The sequence below is a fragment of the Cryptomeria japonica genome, chromosome 1, assembly GCF_030272615.1.
Source record: "Cryptomeria japonica chromosome 1, Sugi_1.0, whole genome shotgun sequence".
NCBI lineage: Eukaryota > Viridiplantae > Streptophyta > Pinopsida > Cupressales > Cupressaceae > Cryptomeria > Cryptomeria japonica.
The window spans coordinates 355,446,050-355,465,160 of NC_081405.1; the positions used below are offsets into that span (position 1 = coordinate 355,446,050).

Genomic DNA, 19,111 nt, shown 5'->3' on the forward strand with positions numbered 1-19,111 from the left:
AAAGGTCCGGATTTCTGATTGTCTAGATAGACAAGAGCATAATCTCCTACTTTCACACTTTCTTGCGGTTAGACATTATTTTTAAACAGAGCAGATAACAAGAAATGAAAAAAAAAAAGAAATGCAAACTATAGTTAGCGCCTAAAAATTTCAGACAGATTAACAGAGTAGACAATAGCACTAAACAGATAGAAAAATGTCAAAGGTCCAGATTTCTGATTATCTAGATAGACAAGAGCATACTCTCCTATTTTCACACTTTCCTGCAGTCAGAGCATACAGTCGCGCTAAATAGAATAGAAAAGTGAAAGGTCTAGATTTCTGATTGTCTATATAGACAAGAGCATACTCTCCTACTTTCACACAGATTATAATTAAACAAAGCAGATAACAGAGCAAATAACAGATCGGATAACAGGAATTCAAATTCCCACAAAAATGTTCGTGCTAATCGCAGAGCTATCGTGTTGAAACAGAAATAGAAACATAAAAGAACATAAACAAAAATGAAACAGAAACAGAAAAGACGCTGTTGCGCAGAAATACAGAGCCGCTATTCTGGAACCTGCAAAATTTTTTTTTTTTTGTTTGTTTTTGCAGTCGCGCTATTCTAGAACCTGCGTCTCACAATTCACAAAAACCTAAAAAAAAACATTAGTTCTTAGGGACATGGGTCCCACTGAGCGTGCCAAAATGAAGAGGGGAAAACAGATTTGAAGGTCAAATGATCAAAACATAACAAAATAAACATGCAAAATGCTAAAATATCATTAAAAGACCATTTCACCTTGCTATTTTACCTTCTCCTTCGGATTGAGCTTGATGAAGTGAAGGTGCCCCTTGATAATGCTCCACTTGATGTGCTCCTTTGATTGCTGGATGTGGATGGCTTTCCAATGTTGTGCACAAATTGAATGGATTTGAAAAATGATAAGGATGAGATGATCAAGTTGTCAAGATGATTTCCTGGGCTCAAAAGGGCAGTATAAACTTACTGGATTTCAAGATGTTTTGAATGAAGGGATGGAGCCCTATTTTATAGGAAGAGGAGAGGAAAATGGATGGCTATGATGAATTCAAGATGAAGGGCTAAGAATTACTTGTGAGCTCACACAAGGTCCAAGAGAGGGTGTGGAGACCAAGAATTATGCCTTAAAGGCATTTCATATCTCCACACTCCACAAGATGCATTGGAGGAATTAAAAATTCTCCAAAAAAGGATATCATGGGGATTGGAGGAATAAAAAGGAATTAAAAATTCCTTGGGAGAGGGGATGCCTAGAGGAATGTGTGATTTCGAAAATCTTACATTCACCTAGGAAAAGAGCATTTAAAGCTAGTGGTTGGATGAAAAGGACAAAGAGTTGACTTTGTGACTAATCATGATGATTAACCATTAACGACTCATTAGGAGGGGGATTAGAGGAAATGTTAGGTGGGATTAATATTTGTAGGAGAATTTGACTAGGAGAGAGAATGAGTGGAGGGAATAAAAAATTAGAAGAATAATGTTAAGTGAGTTTAGAGAGTTTCTAGAAGAATGAATTAAGAAATGATTTGTAGGAATCATGTAGGTTAACTAATTAATTGAAATTAATTAGCTAAGAGGAAGATTTGTGAGGATTTGATTTTTTTAGAAGAATAAAGAAAGGGATTTATTTAATAAATCAATCATATGCTATAGTGACAATATTAATTATATTTAATTAATATTGAGAGGAATTTGAATTAACATAATCAATTAATTAATTATGCGAGGAATTAAAAATAATTAAAATAATTATTTTTAAGTGTCTACAATACCATATCTAATAAAAGGAATATTTTTACATAAATCGAATTGGAAATAGATAAAATGTGATTCAAATTTTAGAGTGTATTGTTTAAGTCAAACTAAATTTAATAGTGAGGTCTCTAGAAACAAGTGCAGAGACAATAGGGACTTTTCGGATAGTCAGTGAGGTCTCTATTGTAGATGTTTGTGCTGTGCACAAATGATACCGCAACACACAAACAATAGCATAGTGCACTATCATACTATATAGATAGAAAATGTGATTGCCATGAGAAAAACCTTTATGGACCTACATGAGTTATGAGGATAGAAAATGCTAAAATGCAATAAAGTAAATTGTATTAATTACTAGTTATTGAAAGGAAATTTAACTAGAGAAATGGAGAAAGATTACCCAAAGAATAAAGAAAGATTATGAAAGATTCTATAGCATATACTCTCCCTAAAACTGCATACAAAATACCAAAGAGAAAGGTTGTGGTGACTCTTCATGGGTTTGTTATAGTCAAACCCCCACTTTGGTGTTTCCATCTTCATGGATAACCAAGATGGATTGAGATATAAAAGACATCCAAAGAGACACAAGAGAGAACAATATGGTATGAAAGGAATGACAATGTAATATATTCATATAGTGCTTCAAAGATGTAAGTTACTAATATCCTAGTAGAAGAAGACGAACTTTCTAGGAGCAAAGTTGCCTTCACATGGCTTCCACAAGAGAGGAAGAGCAATATCAAAATCTTCAACATTAATCTCAATATAGTATCAAGTTCTTCAAGAGAACAATATGCGATTGTGCATGAGGGATAAAAACAAGAATGCATGAGAATACTAGGGAAATTGTGAGAGATATTGAATGAATGAAATATAGGAGGCAAAATAGAAGTTTGAAGTTCAAAATAGCATGTCTGGATTCATCTCTAATGCTTGGGACGTAGGATGACACTACTAAAACACAGGAAGTGTAACACTCCAATAGTTAATCTAGTCATAGATTTTCACATAATGCTAGGGCATCACATGGATGTTTTCACATAGTGCATTCATCTAGGAGAAATCGAACCAAGGGATCAAGAACTAGACTTATTTTATTGGAATTGAACACGTTTAATTAAATTAGCAATTACACTGCACAATTTTCTTTTAACAATCTACAAGGGAGGTTTATGTGATGTGAAATTGTTGGGTATGCAATTTATGACATTACATTTTTAAGCACTCTTCTTCAATTTTATTTTTAAATAAAATTATTAATAATAATTTTTTTAGGTAAAATTTGGACAAAATATTGGAAGAAAATAAAGAAGAGGGAAAAAAATTATGGAGCTACATGTCATTTTTTTCCCCCAAATATGCATATTTCTAGCTTATCTTTTCTTCAAAGTTTATTTCAATTCTTAAGAAGTGATTCTACTCAAGTTTAAAGATTTTAAAAATTGTGAAGCTTAGAGAAATGTTAGAGTTACAAAAAAATTGTGTTATATCTTCATCATATTATAATAATATTTGTGTTGCATCTCCAATCTTTAATTGTCTTGCACAAACTCATTATTATAGCTTTCATTTTTCATCAAGATCTTTTGTGTTTGCATAAACACCTATTTAATGTTTACATTATATCAAAACTTTTGGAGTGATCACAAGCACCAACATGCAAGGTTAGCAAGATTGAGGTCATTTGTAGCACTGGGAGGATTGTCGCCATCCATCGAGTTTCGAATCATTGAATAAATTGTCCCAACACATAAAAAACTCAAGAATTTGTTCACATTGTAGAGTTAACAATAGTGGGTTAAATCTCGACTTAGTTCTAGGTATCAGAGGAGACTAAATGCATTGAAAATCTATGGTATTTAATATGTGTGTGTGTGTGTGTGTGTGTGTGTGTGTGTGTGTGTGTGTGTGTGTGTGTGTGCGTGCGTGCGTGGTTTTTTTAATGCAACAAGGTACCTATTCCATACTTGAAGCAAATGTCTACACTTAAAGCACAATTTAAAATGAAAGTAAAAGCTGGTTTGGTTAAGAAATCGAATAGCCTAGACAAAATATCTTAATTACGTCTATTTAAAAAGTGGAGAGTGATCAAATTTGAATTATTTTATTTTACTTTGGAATCATTTTATTTTCTACATAGACCCTATTGTTTAATTTAAAATTATTATGTTTATTATTAAATATTAATATTTTAATATGTAAATGACTTGAGTATCAAATTTAAGATTTTTTTTTTTCCCGAACTCTTTTAAACCATTTATAAAATACAAAAATGATAAATGCCTCTTCTAGAAACTTCTTAAAATCAATAAATCTTAATGACCTCCCTTAGTTTGGAAAATCAATGCATAATTAAGGTCAATTGAATTAGATATCAAAAATACCCAACACAACTCTCTCAATTGGAAACTTGATGATTAATGTTTATATGTGCAAACACATAACTTAGCAGCTACGAATGGCAAGGAAAACACTATGTATTGGTAATGGTAGCCGTATGATCAAATGAGTATTATTAAATTTAATTCCCCACGATTGGTTCCCTCATTTTTGCCGCTTGTGGTCACTTCCCATTTCCCTTTGACCGCAAGTTTCAGACTACCAAAAATAGCGGGATAAAATAAATGAATTTGGCTTAATTTGTTATTTCGTTCATTACAAGTACACTTGTGTTGTTCCATACTAATAATTAACTTGTCTAAATCTGGCTCATATACTCAAAGTAAGTCTATTTATATTCACATATAATTATGTGAAATTTTATGTTTCTTTTGACTAATGCTCTAATGCATAAACTTTGTTATCTATTAAAATAATATTATAAAATATTTATTATATTAATTCATTAATGTGTTTTAAGGTATTTAAGTAAAGATTTGTTTATTATATATTGTAAAAATTTGGTTAATATAGTTAAGAAAAAGATGGTCCAAAGATTAATTAATAGATTTGTAAGAGAGACAATATATAAAAACAATTTATAAATCAATTTTCTCGATAATCAATTTTTACTGAAACTAGATGACTTAGATTAACACCTTCGCTTGTGATGAGTTCAAATTTGTCCTCCAAAAACATATTTGTTTCATATGTTAGATAAAATAGCTATGGATTCAATTAATGCACATAGTGTAGGTTAATGTGTCAAAATATCCGTTTCCTTGTATTGAATAAAGAAAATCATACAGGGGAACTTACCTCAATCTTTCATAAATCAATTAATTTTTTTAGACGAATACAACTTTATAAGCAATTAAAGTACCTAAATTTTTTTCCAAAATATGTGTGTCCATTTTTGGTGGTTTGTGCCACTTATTTACATAAATATTCCTATATACATGGTATTATAAATCTTAGTGCTCCCAAAATGTTGAGATCTATGAAATAAAAATTAAGTTTGGAGCTTGTTGCTTTATCTCGAGGCTTGATTATGAATCAAATTTGGTGAATAAATATTTCTATATGTTACAATTTGAAGCAACATTTTATTAAATAATATTTCTCCACCATTTAATGTTATTACGCTACGTCCAAATTTGAATGAGGGTAACATTTTGGCATTGCTTACAAAAATGACAATCTTATTAAATTCTTACAAAGCTAAATTTGAGTAGTCATATGAATCGTCAATTGACATTTTTTTCATAATTATTCACATTGATTTGCATATTCTACCATTTTTCCAACACCAACCACTTAGTTTGGTTCATGAAGGAATGTAATGATGAACCTATCAATCACTACTTATTAGAGAATAAAAAGGCTATGAAATACAAGCTTTTAGCATTTCTTCTAATGCCATCATAACCACTCCAACCAATAAATTAAATTCACACTATGATTCTCAATTGGAAAATCATGCCTTTCCATTATAGTTTTCACTCAATATGTATAGGTCACACAAAATTTAATTTAGATTGAAAACCACTCTAATAACATGTTGAAAAATAAAAAGAGAATGTTTTGATTTGATAAAACCCAGAGAGGCCAAAACCATTACATAATAGCCAACAAGGTTAGACAAGTGGGAGAAACTCACAAGCAGTGAGCAAGCAAATATTTGGACTAATGCAACAAACCGACGAGAACAAGGGTCCCGAATCCCCAACTTTACATACTTAAAATTAATGGGTTCTAGAAGGAACCCGAAACCATTAGCCAAACAAACCTTGCATGGGAAACAAAACAACCAAGGAAATAGAAAACTAACAATGGCTTTTGAAAGGCGACCCACAACCTTTGGCCTAAAGGATCGCCTTGGAGAGAGACAATCTCCAGCAAGGGAGGAACAAAGACTATCTTAGACAAGGAGGGAGACCATAAAGGTCTAGGAACACCTAGAAACCTTGTGGAACGAGAAATACCTAGCCATTCCCAAAAAATACTAAACAAAGGAACCAAGGAATGGTCTAGCATAAAAAATAGGATCTACTAGAGGGGCAAGCCACATAGGATCTTCAGTGGCTAAGCATGACAAAGCATCTGGGACACCCACGAAGACACCATACAATAGAAGGGGAATGAAAACACAAAACCCACCAATTGCCAAGGCAACACCACTGAAGGGACAACCAAAGAAAACAAGGCAAAGTAGCTACCATAAATAGGGACACCAACGAAAGCCAAAGGGATCCCCCTTGCAACACCTCCAAAGACCCAGAAGCCACCATAGCCGCCACTCTCCAACAAGCCCTCCTTCCTAAGGAATAGAAAGGAAAAGCCCCCAATAGAAACACCATAGTGCCCACGCTCATAACCTTATGACCTCTGGCAAAATAGAAATGGGACAAAAACAACAAGGAAACCTTGTCATCGACATCCACATCCTCATCTCTACCTCCCTCGCCTTCTGCAACCCCTCTAGAAACCCTAGCGGTGCCAACTGCACTTGTTGTAACTCTCCTGCTCAAAAAAAGAATGTTGAAAGATCTAAACCATGATAATATTAAATTATTCAAAATAATTACCTATATAAAAGTCAAAATATATATAATAAATTGTCCAATAACTAACATGACACTAATTATTTAGCTTAAATATTTTTTAAAAAGAAACCAACACTTTTGATACGAAACTATGATCTTTAAGTCATAAAAGATGGAGCTCATCCCCAATATAAATACTTAACAACATTGCCTCACTAAGATTTGAACCTTAAACGATAATGAGAACAGCAATACGACAATAATTCTAAAATATTTAAGTCACAAAAATGCCAATTTTATTTTCAAAACAAACTGAGTGAAACGAATGGAAACATGTGGAAGCCATTTATTACAACATGCGAGTACCTCGTTCGATCATTTTGCTTTATTACGAAGCCCACAAAAGTGGCCTTTCTAGCAGTCGCAAGTTGCAGCGACGTGGGGAAAATCTAGAAACCTCTTATTTTTTAACACAGCAAAGACCTGTCGAAAACGGGTCTCTTACTCATTTCCTCCGCCCTTAAAGGCTACTGCACATTATGTTTTCTCATTGCCCTTTTAATGGCTGGAACTAAAATTTTTGGTCAAAATCCTGAATTATCTCCCTGCAAAACTATTGCAATTCAATAGCGTTATCTTTGGTTTGGGCAGCAAGAAATTGGAGGCGGGACTAAAAATTCTACGCTCTATACAAAATATCTCCTCTATTTTAATGGTGTAGAAACATGATATTCCGGGAATGGTCTAGTGGGCTATAGACAATGTGCATCTTATCTCGTTGTCAGCAATGCAGATGAAAAACATGGCATCCACTAACACACCCCAATTGCTGAAGAATTAATCAACACCGGCCAGCCTTAAACAGCACACACTAAGCTTTGACTGCTTAGGTGGCTGTGGGCCCATTCTCTCTCTCTTAACGGACTTCCGTCGGTTTCCGTTTAAAAATTATCGCTTAACATTCAAATTCGATTAACGGTATTCCCGCCTGTTTGATTGCTTTGGGCAAAGCAAATGGCAGACGTCAGATATCTACCTAGCAGCAGTCATTTAATGCTTCGCAGCTCTCATTTTCATATTCAACATGTGTTATTGTCGATTTTTTCCACTTCCCCTGTTTCATATTACTTACAAGTAAAAAGAATTTTCCATGCCGTGTGGCTTTTTTCCAATCTGGATGGGCTAAAACTGTTTATTAATCTTTACCATTAAAACTGTTTTTTCAGATGATATCTTCAGAAGAATTACAAAATCAATAATATAAAAAGGATACAAATTCCAGCTAAACATTGTAACACTAATATTTGTCTATTCCATCCTGTAGCTTACAAATCTGAAAAACGGTGAAGAAAATAGTATAAACGATTGTAACTTGGAGGGGCAAGAAAATGTAACTCAGAGGGGCAAACTCCTCCACCTGCATTTCGTGTACACACATTGAAAAACAAATTACTAAATCCATTTCATCTTTGTAGTTTTAATGGTTCATTTAGAACGATACCTCTCAGCGTATTCTATATATATTATTAAATATATATAAGCTAGTTACCACTCAGTCATAGCATGCAGTAATAAAGATTGGTATAATATAATCACCAAGGAGGTATCTTGCACCAAAATTGTCTATGTAAACACAACAAACACATTAATTAAGAGTGCAATAGTGTTCTATCAGCGTCCGAAAACTTTTTATGTTTGGTTATTTTTATTTATGTTTATATGTATAATTAATCATGATAAAATTATTTAGATTTCATGTAGATATACATGAAAAAAATGATAATGATGATATAAATCTAATTATTTAGATAACATTATAAGACAAACATATAATATCACATTTAACATAATAGATATAAAAATTTATATAAAAAATATTGAGCATACTTATATAATATAATTTTTTTCAATAATTGTATTTCTAATCTACTTTTTTCTTAAATATGCTTACTCAATATTTGCATAAAAAGAAATTCATTAGAAAACTAGATAAAGAGATAAAAATACAACAAACCAAAACCACATAATCTATAAGAAAAACATGGTATGCCTATAATTGTTGCATACAATGATCTACAAAACCTTATCATAAGTATACAAAAGACTAATATAGGACTAATTACATTAAAACCAGTATAGTCATTTCTTTGTCAAACATGTGGTTTAAGGATTATATATTCATGTTTTAATACATGCCAACATGTAATCTCAAAAAAATTATGACACATTGTTGTATTGTGACAGAAAAAAGGTAAAAAATTAAGAGCTTTATGGTTGGATAATTTTAAAGATATAATATTGTGAATTAAATTTTGATGTTTAGAAGAGAAAGAAATGTAAAAAAGATGAACAACAACAATGTGTTATATGTTATATGTGGTATAATAATGCATGTTGCAAAGAGTACACTTGCATCATTATTTTAGGTCATGTATCAAATCCAAGTTTTAATACTCATCAAATGGTTGATTAAATATGATATATTTTGATTTTAAAGAATTATAATTTGAATTTATAATAAACTCTGTACATAGAATTAAAAAGTGAAATTCTAAAAAAATGCATAATTTAAAGAAACAATTATCAACAATAAAATCTATTGATTTAGTTTATTATCTTAATACTATTTATGTAATTAATTTGCATCTTAAATGTTGTTTTTCTAAAATATTTCATATATAGTTTGAATTGTGAAAACTCTTTTCAATTTAAAAATTAATTGATTTAATTGAAAAACATCATACTATACTAATAAAACCACGAATTAATATTTAACAAATAACATCACAAAAAATAATACTAATAAGATTACTCATTTTTTTCTAAAACAATAAAATGCATGTTTTCCTAATTATAAACAAATAAGGTAAATACCTAATATGGACAAATGAAATAATTTGATCCAATAAAAACTATATTATAAGGAAAAAGAGTATCTATGTATATATGTTTTTGCATTCACATGGATTTTTAAAATTTATTATCGCATATTAGTGTCTTTGTTTCATATCTTTAAATAATTAGAATGATAGTTTATAAGGTGTTGATATAAAAAATAAAGTTTTTGATGGTTGAATGTAACATGTCCATTGTTCTACCCATTCAATTTACAAACTTTTAACCCATAAATGAAAGAAATACATTGCAAAAATACAAGTAATAAAAAAAATTCTCTTTCCTTTCAAAAATAAGATACATATTTGAAATAAATTTCTTTTCAATTTTCATTTCATCATGAATCATATACAATATCATATTCATAAATGCATGAATACATTTACATTTTACCTTTAAAATTTCTATTTACTTTAGGAATATTTGAATACATATAAAGCTTCTAAGAGCTTAAAGAAACATAAAAGATACAAAATGGTCCAGATGTCCTTCCTGGCATACATCCTCAAATACTAGTTGCCGACTAAATGATGAAGAGCATCACTCAAGCGCATTTCCACCCAGCCAAGACTTCACAGTCCCATGTGCCTCTTCTAATAGAGCTAACCCGACCCTTCAACGAAGAGTTTGGTTTGGTGACCTCATAATAATACAACCTTATGAGCATAGTGTTGTGTCCTAAATAATTAGAGTTGTCATACATTGGCTACAACCTACATGTATGATGTTCCCTGTCTAGTATGAAAACCTGGATCATAGTGAACCAATAATGTACATAGTGACAACCTATACTACTATGGCCAAAGAATTTGTCACCCAGTATTTCAAGTGAGAGTCGTATGTCCGCCCACTTGATTGTTCTATTTGGTAAACTGGCCACTAATTCTATTCCCATACCTTTTCCACAAGGTTAAATAATAGAATGTCTATGTAGGTTATTCCCATCCACAGATTACCCTAACCCCAGGATTAACCAAATCAATCATTCCTGCATTCTAAATATACACTTCATAGCATAATACTATCCTAGCCATTACATACATATACGTAATTATGTATCATAAGGAATATCAAGTTTCTATCACCTCAAGAATGCATATCCTACCAATAATTCAATATCAATCATTGCTTTAAATCAAGCTCATGCAACAACATAACCTATATATAACATTACTCAAAAAGAAGGTAGAATCCTCATGCCCGTATTATAGCTTCCACGCAAATACTAATTCCTTTCCATAAACACGCAAGCTGCACAGATTATCCACTGGGATAAGAATTCACTCTCTCTCTCAATGATAACCACTAACCTATTCTATTGTAATGATCATTTAGAATAGTTGTGGTTTTTCATATCTTTCCCTACTATTCCTTCTTCTACTTCTCTACATTATTACATTATATATATATGGATACCTAATGGGATGTGTCCCTTACATTCTATTATTTTCTCCAAGTGTGTCTACTCATTTAGGAGCTTTGCAACTTTTTGTGGTGGATTATGGTATGTTATTCATCACAATTCTAGCTCTGGTAGATTCCTTGCTAATAGGAATTGACATAAAACTAATCTGATGCAGGCATTATAAATTAAAATCTATTGGAACAAAATAGATAAAATATCCCATAATTCATGGTGAAATGGGTTTAAAAAGCATTAGTTGAGCCTAAGGAAACCTCAATTAAAGTTATCCACAACATAAAGTATTATACTTGAAATAAGGAGATTACAAATACCTTACCGAAATTGGTCAATTCATTTTCTTCAAGATGGCTTGCTCCCTTAAATTGGGAGAAACTCTGTAGCATGAATGTATAAGTCAACTATCAAACGAAAAAGCTCCTCTCATGGTTTCTATTTTTTATCGAAGTAGGTGTGATCAACAAAATAATTAATTGAAAACTCTTTTAGGCAACTAAAATTATCTCTAAACTATAATTTTCTATTTGCACCATAAAAGGACCTAAGTGCCCCACCATTAGGAGAAAACTATGGGAGATTATATGGTACATTATAAAACTCATAAATTAATTATACATGACATGTGAATATTTCACTACAATATTAACCTCAAATGAAAAATAGGGCAGTATACAACATTTAGTCATGATTTTAGTCCCTTTATATATAAATGAATACACTCTTAGATTTAACACCTAGGAATGGAACACTCACATGGACAAACAAAAGGCCCAATTCAAGTAAAATAGCAAAGAGATTGGATATTATTTTTATATTTCCTAAGTGGATTGAACATGATGATTTAATAAAATGTTAAATAATCATATGCTTGGTTTAATATCACCTTTTTTTGACTTTACAATTCATTGAAGATCATCTTAAGCCCAAATGCACCTTCTACTTTAAAAATATGTAGTTTGAAGATCAACCTTTCATATATCTTGTTGAACATTGATGAAGTGAGCTTATAGAAATAAGAATCACCAATATGTATGTCCTAAAAAACTCATTGTCTTAAAAAATCCATAAAGATTGGAATAATAATTATAATTTTCAAGAACACTTTGTTGATAAAGAATGGATAAAAATGGATAAAAATGGAACTAAACACTCTCAATAGATTTATCATAGTTAGAGGGATGGACTAGGATCAATTCATGAAGAAAGATCTTTTATCTCAAAATTAATAATTATCCAAGCAAAGGAAAATAAAATCTAGAGGTAAAACTCTTGAGAAATTTAGCTGGCTAAGGATGAAAAGACCATAAATTTTTTAACAACATAACTAGGGAAAGGAGGAGCTTGAAAAAACACTTCTGTAAAATTTCATAGTCGAGAACCTCTCATTGATCCTAAACCCATCAGAGTTGAATCAATCTTATTTTTCAGTGAAATTATTGCAAGTGAGGGGGATTCAAGATTGTAGGAGCAAATAGACTTCTTATATTCCATTCCCTTTACTAACCCAAATGAAGATATTCAAATATAATTGGCTCCTTTTGTTAGGAGGAAATGAATTTGGATTTATTCAAAGTGAACTCAAACAAAGCCCAAAGGCCTAATGGATTTCTTGTTTCCTTTTAGTAATGTTGGCATATCATTGAAAAATAAGTCACGGTGGCTTGTAGTGAAGCACAAAGATTCAAAAAGTAATAAAATAACTTGATTCTATATTTATTGCATTAACCCCTAAGAATGCTTCCCTTGAGTCTTTTATAGATTTTTGAAAAATCTCCCTTTGTAACACTCTATATAAAGTCCTATAAAAGTCAATGAAGGAACATCTAAAAATACACACTCCCTTTTCTAATCGCCCAACAACAAACTAGCTTAATCTTTGAGATATTCATCATTGAAGGTATCAACACTAGACATTAAAGAAGTCACTCAATTTCCAATACAAATAAAAAAAGCTTGATAATTAAGCATAATATTAGCAAAACATATGGTGGAGTAATTGGAGATTACTCATGAAAATCCTAAAAAAAAGTTTATTTCTATGCTAATTTGAGGGAATTGATCTTCAAATGAAGTAGAAGTTGAAGCCTTTTTGCTTGGTTTCTTATTGTTTGAATCATGTAACATTGACAAAATAATAATTAAGGTCAATTTTATGCTGATCATTCTATGTATATAGAAAAGATGCTCTATTAATTAAAGAATAAATATCACTTTGAATGAATTTTCTGGTGTACTTGGTAATTTAACATCTTTAATTGCCATCTTTAATTGCCACTTATTACTCTCAATGGTTGACCTAGCATTAACAAAACATGTAACCAACTATACATTTTCTCTTCATGTTATTATAATCATTCCACCTTCTTATGTAGGAGTGACACTTCCCACATGTTTGATTTAGTTAAAAAAGGTTTTGACCTCATTATTTTGTGTTAGTTGTTTTTCACTCCATAAATATACGATCATCATTTATTTCATTTATTTTACTATAAAATTCAGAATAATGAAGTTGCTTATTCACTTTGGTGGTGAGTTATAGTAAATGGGCATCCTTGTGAAGATCAACAAAGCAGATTAAGAAAAGTTTTCTTTCTTCCACACTAGTGATATTACAGTTATGAGATTTTACAGCCCACTATCGGGTGTTTTGGCACTCCGTATACCTAAGAAGAGATCCTCAATCCATTTTGTTAATATCCTACAATTAGGGGAATCTACGAGAACATGTTTCTTTGAGCCATTATGTCAAACCGTTCAGGTCCCTTGTCTATGCTTAAACATTTTACATATCCCTCTGCCAAACAATTTTTGTTTGCATTCTGTCAAACAGTTCACATTCCTTTTCTATGCTTACACATATTAGATACGTGCGTGCCAGAAAAATTTCAGCTACAACATCTGCAAAGATGTTCTACCGTTTATTGTGTGACGGACCTCCATACCCTGTTCCAAAGCTCCCATTTTCGCACAGGCTTTGAAGATGTTGGCAGAGGTTGCGGTGTTTGGCTTTACTCCTACTAATCACTTTTAACTCAAAGCTTCTAAATCCTATTCAAGGAATGCATTTTGTGCATATCCTGTAATCATGCGGGGTAAAAGATGACAGCATAGCTGCTGCTAAGTCGGCTTGCCCCACTCCGTATTGAAGGTCCTGGAATGGAGAGTATGCTTTCTCTGTTATTGCTGCTCAGGGATCTTCAGTGCTGATTCCCTTCAATGGAGAGTAAGCGGCGCCCTATTCAAATCAATTCCCTTCCATTACGCTTTCTTGGATGTCCAAACCCTGTTCCAAAGCTCCCATTTCAGCATAGGCCGCCAAAACACAGCGAAATAAAAGATGCCTACGGGCTGCGATCAAACATATACGCCACAGTCATCCATCCAAATCTGCGCGGGAGAAATGTTTGTTTGAATTTGTAACGGAAACGGAAACGGCTGAAAGCAGACCTTGGCAAAAGGAATGGGCCCACAACTGCCACCTAAGCGGTCAAAGGCTTAGTGTGTGTTGTTTAAGCCATCCCATCAACACCCATCTGAATTGCATTCTATTTATAGCAAACACACACAAAGCTCAATCACAAAACCACTGCAAAGCGCTTTTCCTAATTGATCAGATGGCTTCACTATTTCTCTTTTCCATTCCTCTCCTTTTGGTGTTGTTAGTTCCAATGATAAGTGCAGACCCAGATGCATTGCAGGATTACTGCGTGGCGGATACCGATTCCTCTGCAATCTTCATAAATGGGTTGCCTTGTCTGAGTCCAAGCCAGACATCTGTAAAGCACTTTACTACCTCGGCTCTGGGCAAGCCAGCCAATTCATCAGGAAACCCACTCGGGTTTGGAGTGATATCTACGACTCCACAGATTTTGCCGGGCATTAATACGCTGGGAATTTCAATCACTCGTGGAGATATTGATGTGGGTGGAGTGGTGCCTCCTCATACACACCCGAGAGCCACTGAAATTATCTACATTATGCATGGAAAATTGGTGGTGGGGTTCGTGGATAGTTCCAACAAGTTGTTCTCTCAGACTGTGAATACTGGCGATGTGTTTTTGTTTCCCAAGGGGACTCTTCATTTCCTTTATAACGTGGGTGTCAGTCGTGCGAGTTTGATAGCTGCATTTAACAGTCAAAATGGAGGGGTTGCTGTTACTCCATTTGTTACGTTTGCTGCGAATCCAGGCATTCCCCCTCAAGTTCTGAGCAAGGCGTTCCAGATTAGCTTGCAAGAGGTGAATAAAATCAGAAAGGGTCTGGGTGGGAATTAAGATAAATTGCGTCTTTTCATTTATGTAGCCCATAATAAGTGATATCACCAGCGCTGTGAAACCATTCCGGAGCTCGAAAATAATTGAATCCGTCCTTCCTATCATTTGTTATCTTTTTCATTTTCGTTTATACAAGTCGGCCCAATTTCGGATGAACTATTTAAATAAGTTTTATGTTGTTCAAGTCAAATTGTATTTGATAGAGGTTTAATATATTGTTTTTTATATTAAAAGCAGCTAAAACAAGAGTGCTGATCTAGATACATTTACATTAACAGCAGACGAGCAATTGTTAGCAGAGAAACAATAGAATCACAACCTCCTAAAACTTTCCTCTATAAAAAACTTTAAAATTTCTAACCACATTAACAGAGTTTAAAAGAGTGATAGTAAACCATAAAATATGTCACGCAGGGCTAAAGATAAACAAGTCCAAGATTATCCAACAAGCAGTATAACCATAACTATAACCAATAAGGCCACGAAGGCCATTCAAAAACTCAAAAAACCACCAAGTAGCTAACATCCCTACTTCCTTTTGCCATGACTCATTTTGGGTAGGAGCCTCCTAGCCCATTCCTTAGTGAGAAATTTGAAGAGGTCTTTGTAGTCCTCTTCCTCCTTTTTACCGTTCTGAGTATTTTCTTGCAAAAGACACAGAGTGGTCGTAGAACTGTGCATGACATTCTACGCGAATCTGATGACCTATTGCAGTCTTTTTTCGGCGACATTCGCTCTACTAGCAATTTCCTGCACTTGTTCGTTCAACGCGTTCACTTTGTTCTCCAGATCCAGCAGCTTGCCATCCGCTTCCTCCTTGATACTGCTAGCTTCCTCAATAACCACCATTTTCTCAAACCTGAGGGTAGGGGAAGGGGAATTGGCCTGAGACTTGGGATCAACATCCGAGATCCCAAGGTTTTTAGGGCTCTCAGAGGCATGGGTAGAGCTATCAGAATGGGGGGCCGAGGTAGAGTGAGACAGGGTTGCATTATCATAGGGATTAATCACCGTATCATGGGAAGAGGAGGGGTCCTTAAAGGATTTCTCTTTTTAAGGGGGCTTGGACGCCAGTCTCACAGAGCGATGGGGAGTGTTAGCTTCATCAATGATCTCCACATCAGAGTCAATTTCTTGGATTCTCACTTTTTTGGATTCGAAGGGTTTTGAATCCTTCGAGTGACAAACACACTTGGGTATGTGCAGGATCATGGTGTGCCAAAACAGGCCCTTAAGTGGCAATGAAATTTCAGAAAATCAGAGTTATGCAACTTGACATGAAAATTTGAATAAGTTGTGAACATTATTTTTAAAATATGTAAGAAGAGAATATATAGAAAATTGAATGTAGTTTCTAAGCTACTAGTTGTTTTTTGGAAGAAAAAAAATCCTATTTGATGAAAATTTCAAATTTCAATGTAATGGTACTAAAATTTCAGGAAAAAAATAAGAAGTAGACGTATGTCTGACCACCCTAATCACAATCAAATCATAATATTTTTTTATAATATTTATAATAAAAGTATTAGACTTATGTCCGGATGTGACACACATTTTTTTTAAATTTTTTAGAAAGTAAATAATTATTTATGAATTTTTTACTACAGCTTTTCAGAAATTCATAAATTCCTACGTCTGACCACCTTAACTTGGTCAAAACTTTATGAAATTTAATTTTTTTAAATTTTTCCCTATAGTAGACGAAGCATAGGATGTGACGCATGTTTCAGATTCAAAAATGTTATACCAAAGTTATGAGTGTTTTTCAATTAGTATATCAATCAGACTATTGTCAGAATTCAATTAGAAAATAAATAATAATTATTTATTAAAGTCGAAATAAGACAAGCCTTATATTGTTGGAAAGCTGAGAACATCCTTAAAAAACTCTTCGTTTTATCAATTTTGGCTACAAAAAACGTCATCAGCCACCAGTGTAAAGTCTGGAAAATCAAGGAATACTAAAAAACACGTTTTTTCAGTTGACTTTTCAAGCTTGTCACTTCCAAGCCAAATACCAAAGCATTCCCGAGCCGAAATTTGAAATTTGAAAATTTGACTACAAAAATCAGATATCCGATTTTAATGTATAAATTTGTGGTCCCCAAAATTTTTCCCGTTGCCGCCTTTTATTTACTAAACAACCACATTAATGGCGATGGTAGAAATCCGATATCCAATTAATATCTGATTGGATTTTATTAGTCATATTTTAAAGAGAGAGAGAAAAGGAGAGGGAGAGAGAGAGAGAGAGAGAGAGAGAGAGAGAGAGAGAGAGAGAGAGAGAGAGAGAGAGAGAGAGGAGGAGGACGAGAGGGAGAGAGAGAGAGATTAGGGGAGAGACAGAGAGAGAGAGAGGAGGAGAGGGAGGGGAGAGAGAGAGGGGGGAGAGAGGGAGAGAGACACAAATTGTGTCGTTATGGGTCATATGTTGTCCTAAGAGGTTGTAAGACACAATATGACCCCTTAGGACACAATATGACCCAAAGTGACCCCTTAGGACAACATATGATATCATATGGTGTCATTAGGGGTCATATGGTGTCCTAAGAGGTCATAAGGGTTCATGGGACACCATATGACCTCTTAGGACACCATATGACCCCTAATGACACCATATTGGGTCGCTTTGGGTCATATTGTGTCCTAAGGGGTCGTAAGACACAATATGACCCCTTAGGACACAATATGACCCAAAGCGACCCAATATGGTGTCATTAGGGGTCATATGGTGTCCCAAGACACCATATGACCCCTATGGACACCATATGACCCCTAATGACACCATATTGGGTCACTTTGGGTCATATTGTGTCTTACGACCAGACACAATATGACCCAAAGTTACCCAATATGGTGTCATTAGGGGTCATATGGTGTCATTAGGGGTCATATGATGTTTTAAAGGGGTCATATGACACAATATGACCCACTAGGACACAATATGACCCATAACGACCAAATATGATGTCTTAAGGGGTCATATGGTGTCCTAAGGGGTCGTAGGACACAATATGACCCCTTAGGACACAATATGACCCAAAGCGACCCAATATGGTGTCATAACGGGTCGTATGGTGTCCTTAGGACACAATATGACCCAAAGCTACCCAATATGGTGTCATTAGGGGTCATATGGTGTCCTAAGGGGTCATATGATGTCTTAAAGGGGTCATATGACACAATATGACCCACTAGGACACAATATGACCCATAACGACCAAATATGATGTCTTAAGGGGTCATATGGTGTCCTAAGGGGTTGTAGGATACCATATGATCCCTATGGACACCATAGGACCCCTTATGACAACATATGGTGTCGCAAGGGGTCATATGGTGTCCTAAGGGGTCGTAGGACACAATTTGACCCCTTAGGATACAATATGACCCAAAGCAACCCAATATGGTGTCATAACGGGTCGTATGGTGTCCGTAGGACACAATATGACCCCTTGAGACACCATATGACCCACAATGACACCATATTGGGTCGCTTTGGGTCATATTGTGTCCTAAGGGGTCGTAAGACACAATATGACCCCTTAGGACACAATATGACCCAAAGCAAGCCAATATGGTGTCATTAGGGGTCATATGGTGTCCTAAGGGGTCATATGATGTCTTAAAGGGGCCATATGACACAATATGACCCACTAGGACACAATATGACCCATAACGACCAAATATGATGTCTTAAGGGTTCATATGGTGTCCTAAGGGGTTGTAGGACACCATATGACCCCTATGGACACCATAGGACCCCTTATGACACCATATGGTGTCGTAAGGGGTCATATGG

At 34.0% G+C, this 19,111-nt stretch overlaps 1 protein-coding gene across 1 annotated transcript; it reads left to right on the forward strand.

Annotated features, from left to right (window-relative positions):
* The first annotated feature begins 14,649 nt into the window (after positions 1 to 14,649).
* On the forward strand, positions 14,650 to 15,313 carry LOC131069076 (germin-like protein subfamily 1 member 1). The gene has a single exon (XM_058004386.2). The coding sequence runs from the start codon at positions 14,650 to 14,652 to the stop codon at positions 15,307 to 15,309; it is 660 nt and encodes a 219-aa protein (XP_057860369.2). The 3' UTR covers positions 15,310 to 15,313.
* The last annotated feature ends 3,798 nt before the right edge of the window (positions 15,314 to 19,111 follow it).

What these genes read in the sequence shown, in the direction of transcription:
- LOC131069076 (XM_058004386.2), top strand. Translation starts at nt 14,650, where the DNA reads ATGGCTTCACTATTTCTCTTTTCCATTCCTCTCCTTTTGGTGTTGTTA.